Below are 5410 nucleotides of genomic sequence, written 5' to 3'. Positions count from 1 at the left end.
TTGCATACCCAATAGATACTTTATCCTCAGGGAAAATTAAGAATACAATTTAAAATAAACTAAAATTGACTGATTTTCTGACCCACTTAATCCCTCATGGGGGTTGCTGGTGCCTATCTCCAGTGTTCACTGGGTGAGAGGCAGGGTACACCCTGACATGTTGCCAGTCTGTCGCAGAACAACACAGAGACAAACACCCATTCATGCACACACTGACACCTACAGACAATTTAGAGAAGCCAATTAACCTAACGGTCATGTTTTTGGACTGTAGCACGAAGCCAGAATGCCCAGAGAGACACACGCACAGGGATAACTTGCAAACTCCATGCAGAAAGACCCAGGGTTGGATTTGAACCATGAACCTTCTTGCTGCAAAGCAGCAAGTGCTACCCACTGTGCCACTGTGCAGCCCTTGTGGCAACATGTTGATGCAAAATTAGTTCAGGGTTTTACCAAGATTTTTATTCCTCCTCTTATAGCAACTGTGTTCAAAACATTAAAATTGAGAAGTTATATTGGTAATCAAAAAAAAACACATTGATAAATGCTGTATTATTGTTTCCTTTGCATGTGTGTGTGCATGTGATTGGGGGGCCCCACAAAGCCTTTGCGCTTAGGCCACCTAAATGGCTAGCACCGCCCCTGGTCCAACCCATGCTGAGAGTGGACCACCGGTTCCCAAGCACCATTTTGTCCCAATTATTTAGGAACCGCTGAGGTTGAGAGATTAAAGTCCTGAGCCAATACTCATAGAATATGGGGATATATTTCATAGAGGCATAGAGGAGAAACAATCTTTGGCCAGAGCGGAGGGTGATAATGACACATCTGCTGCCCAGCAGAGAACGTCAACAACTCTTCAAAAGGACGATACGAAAGCGGTTGGCTCATGTGTATGACGCAGTGAAACAACACTGTACTTCAAGCACCACAGAAGCAGGGAGCTTCAAACTTAACCATTGGGAGGAAATGGCTCAGCGAAGCTACTCTCGACTCTCGACATGAGCTAGTCATGCTTTCAAGGTGTAAAAGCAAGTTTGGGACGCAGCAAAGTTGGGCAAGCTTGCTCAAGTTTGCAACCTTGATCTCTCTAGATGGGGTTCTCCTTGATCCCACAGTGCAATTGACCAGTGTTTATCAATCCTGGTCTTCAAGGCATACTGTCTGGCATGTTTTAGATGTTTCACTGTTTTTAAACCCCTGATTCAGATGACTGTAGTTCAGCAAAAGCCTCTAAATCAGCCATCAATTGAAATCAGATGTGCTGAAGCAGGGAATCGCCTAAATCATGCAGGGCAGTGTGTCTTGAGGGCCAGGGTTTGGAAACACTGTGTGAGACCATGGGTTATGTTTGCTCCAAAATGACAAATAGGTGGATAGCATGATTTAAAAACTAAAATGTATTATTTTTTCTCTTTTAAATCTCTACAAATCTGGAGGCAAAAGTCTGGTCTGGCAGGCAAATAAATTTCAGGGCATTGTGACGCACACATAATAAATGGAAGGAAAACTCATAAAACAAGAATACTTTTTACTCTAATTTCTACAGACAATTTGGACTTTCAATTGCAGAATCGTTTTTCACTTCCAATAGGGGCTACAGAAACTGTGAAAAAGCTACGTTTGAAGATGAAAGATTTAAGAATTCCTTTATTGTCCCACAATTTTGGAATTCGGGAGTGACAGTGGCAAACACACAGACTGTTATGCACAATTATTAGCAAAGAGAAAAAATAAATAAAGTCGTGTGATTTAAAGATTTGCATCACATGGCAAGTCCAACACAAACATTAGTTCCATGTTAGCCAAAGGAGAGCTCTACATTATGCTGACAGGGTTGTAATCAAGCTCTGCTGTACTTCTTAAGATTTTTAGTTGTTAACTCCCTTTTTCAATAAACTTAGATAAGTACTTAAAGAGCACAACCATAAACTATATTAAGAGAGACTTGGGGAGTTGTGTATTAGTTTTGGGGAAAGTCATATGAATGTAAAGCTGTGAGAGTTGTAGAGCTTGATATTCTAATGTGATTTCTATATTTATCAAATAATCATAAATTGTATGAATTTCTTTGCTTTTGATTATGTTTTCTTCTGTGCATCACAACTAAACACAATAATTTAACAACTGTTTCAGGTGCTTTATTTTATTTGAATACATCAAGAAGTGTGTTATGCGGATTTACCTGATTTAAATGGCAGTCAGCAGAACTGCAGAATGATGAATGATTTCTGTCAAGTACATGTGTAATATAAGTGAATTTATTTGGTCTTTTATACAGATATGTTTAGCCCTCTCATATCCTAATAAGTAAAATCATAACACCCTGATGAATAAAAATAAAACTGCACATTCCAGATAGAAGTAATGCCGTCTGAAATTACTTAAAAATAGCCTTACCTCCTCAGAAGTCCTCCTCCTGTCAGGGAGCACTAGTGTGTTTGCATGACTTCCAGGTACTATAGTAGATCCTATGCTCATCCTGGGTCCAACCAACATGTACCGTTTGTCTCCAGATCTGTACTGGATGCTGTGACACAGGGTCCCATCATAATTAGTCTCTTGGAGATATTTAGAAGTATAGTCTGGGGATTTGGAGCACTGCATTGCAATCAGCACGATGATGCTGATGATGAACAGAACTGAAACTGAGCCCAGAGTGATCATCAGGTAAAAAGTCACATTATTATCCTCATCATCCTTTGCTGCACTTTTAACATCAGAAGCTGCAAAAGCCTCTTTGGGCTCCACCAGCTTGACAATCACAGTAGCTGTTGCTGAGAGGGAAACGTTGCCGTTGTCTTTGACCAGGATGACCAGTTTATGCTCAGCCTCGTCTGTCTCTGTGAATGAGCGAAGGGTTCTGATCTGTCCTGTGTAGCGGTCCAAACCAAAGAGGCTGTGGTCAGTAACTTCCTGCAGGGAAAACAGCAACCAGCCGTTATATCCTATATCAGCGTCATAGGCTCTGACTTTGGTCACCAAGTGTCCTGCGTTCACATTGCGGGGAATCTCCTCCACACCTTCAGCAGAACCGTTGGAGCTGACTGGATACAGGATGACTGGAGCGTTGTCGTTCTGGTCCAGGATGAACACGTTCACAGTCACGTTGCTGCTCAGGGACGGAGTCCCAGTATCTGAGGCCACAACTTGGAACTGGAAAGTTTTTAGGGCTTCAAAGTCAAAACTTTTTAGGGCAGATATCTGTCCATTTTCTAAGTTTATGTTTAAGAATGCTGTTACATCATTCTTACTTCCTTCTCTCACAATATTATAAGAAATTGCTGCGTTGTCATTCATGTCAATATCTGTCGCAGTGACAGAAAATATTGATGTCCCAGCAGCATTATTTTCTGATAAATAAAACTGTAACTCACTTTTCTCAAAACGAGGACTGTTGTCATTCACATCAGAGATCTGAATACTGAGTGTTTTCACTGTAGATAAGGCTGGATCACCACAATCAGTGGCTTGTATTAATATTTCATAATGGGACACCTTCTCTCGATCCAAATGCTCTTTTGTAACAAGTGAATATATGTTTTCCTTATAGGATGGCTTTAATTCAAAAGGTGCATCATTTAGTATGCGTGAAATAATCTTTCCATTAACACCTGAGTCTTTATCTGTTACACTGATGAGAGAAATCACTGTTCCGGGTTTTGAATCTTCTGATATTGTATTTGACAAAGACGTGACATCTATCTTTGGTGAGTTATCGTTTACATCTTTTATTTTTACAACCACTCTACACCTTCCTCTTAAGGGAGGGATCCCTTTGTCTGATGCTACTATATCAAATTTGTAGATGTCACATTCCTCAAAATCCAGTGCTGCTTTTAATTTAATTTCACCCGTTAAGCTTTCCAATCCAAATATACTGTATATTTTAGGCGTTAAAGTGTTGGCAATGCTGTACTCAATTTCTCCGTTATTTCCTTCATCTGGGTCTCTTGCATTTACTTTTGTAACAATGGTTCCAAGCGGAGCATTTTCAAACATTTCTACCTGGTAAACCTCCTGGCTAAAGGACGGACGGTTGTCGTTACTATCAAGAACAGTGACAGAAACATTAAGTGTCCCTGATCTCGGAGGTTTTCCTCCATCTACTGCTGTAACAATTAATAAAAGTTTATCATTTTGTTCCCGGTCTAAAGGTTTCCTTAACACTAAATATGGTATTTTGTCTTCATCACTTTGACTTAGCTCTATATCAAAATAATCATTTGATGATAATTTGTATGAGCGGATTGAATTCACTCCAGCATCGGGGTCACGGGCCGCTTGCAGCTCAAATTGTGTTCCTACAGACGTATGTTCAGCTATTTCAAAATGTTGTTTCGTTTTAGCAAAAAATGGGGAGTGATCGTTTACATCTGTGATTTCAACAATAATATGGTGCATTTCCAGCGGGTTTTCTACTATGATCTTTAGCTCCATTAAGCATGCGCCACCACCGTGACAAAGCTCCTCTCTGTCAATCTTTCTACGAACCTGTAAGGCCCCGTTATCCATGTTAACACTGAAAAAAGTATCCTCAGATCCCGAAGCAATACGCAGACGTCGATCAGTTAAATGTGCCTTTTCCAGACCAAGATCCTTGGCAATATTTCCGACGACGGTTCCCTCCTTCACCTCCTCCGGAACAGAGTATCTCAGATCAGCCGCAGCCTGCTTCGCTACGATCAGCAGAAGATGTAAAAGACAAACACGCCAACTGTAGTGACTCGATCTGCTCCGAATCGCCATGGTTTCTCAGTCCCATATATAGTCCAGAATATTTTTTAGTTGCATCCAATAAATCTCCTAAATCAGACTGCTCCGGTTGCCCGTTCTTCCGTCCGATGCACCGTCCGTTGTGCAGCAGCAAACAAAGGGTTGTTCAGAAAAGGGACAGGCAGGAAGGTTATATTGCAACGACACCAAGTGGACAATACATATTCTAGTTTTAAAATAAATTTTCAAGTTTTATAAAACGTTACTTAGTGACAAACAGGGGTGATTTTAGGGTCTTGAAATGGTTGGCGTTTAAGCCCAGTATCCGCCTTTCTCCTCTTCCCTCTTTAAGACGTACCCCCTACATTCTGCATCGATGTATTTTCCCCACATATGTTTATGTCTTGCGCACAGCGCAGAATGGAATAAAATTATTTAGCCCATCTGCTGAAGGGTTCCCACCCCACTGAGCTTAAATCAAATTTCGTTTTTCAGGCATTTGGGAACAAATCTAAAAGGGCTGCGCCTATACTCAGAATAACAGAGCAACTTCAAACTTGGCCTTTATCATGTGTATTTACGCAGAGGCGCCCTGCGCAACTGAACAGCTTCTCTTGAGGATTCAGTCCATAGGGAAACATGAAATAGCGTCACACAACCACTGTGATGGAGCTGCGCTGTGAAGCCGTGC

At 41.1% G+C, this 5410-nt stretch overlaps 1 protein-coding gene across 1 annotated transcript; it reads right to left on the bottom strand.

The window, feature by feature from the left end:
• Positions 1–2319: 2319 nt before the first annotated feature.
• LOC118557536 (protocadherin alpha-8-like) lies at positions 2320–4872 on the bottom strand. Its single transcript, XM_036127688.1, has one exon. It carries the CDS (start codon positions 4750–4752, stop codon positions 2320–2322), a length of 2433 nt encoding a protein of 810 aa, XP_035983581.1. The 5' UTR covers positions 4753–4872.
• Between the last annotated feature and the right edge of the window lie 538 nt (positions 4873–5410).

This window comes from Fundulus heteroclitus, chromosome 23, assembly GCF_011125445.2.
Source record: "Fundulus heteroclitus isolate FHET01 chromosome 23, MU-UCD_Fhet_4.1, whole genome shotgun sequence".
Classification (NCBI taxonomy): Eukaryota; Metazoa; Chordata; class Actinopteri; order Cyprinodontiformes; family Fundulidae; genus Fundulus; species Fundulus heteroclitus.
This window is presented reverse-complemented; position numbering and strand designations above follow the sequence as displayed.

What these genes read in the sequence shown, in the direction of transcription:
- LOC118557536 (XM_036127688.1), bottom strand. Translation starts at nt 4,752, where the DNA reads ATGGCGATTCGGAGCAGATCGAGTCACTACAGTTGGCGTGTTTGTCTT.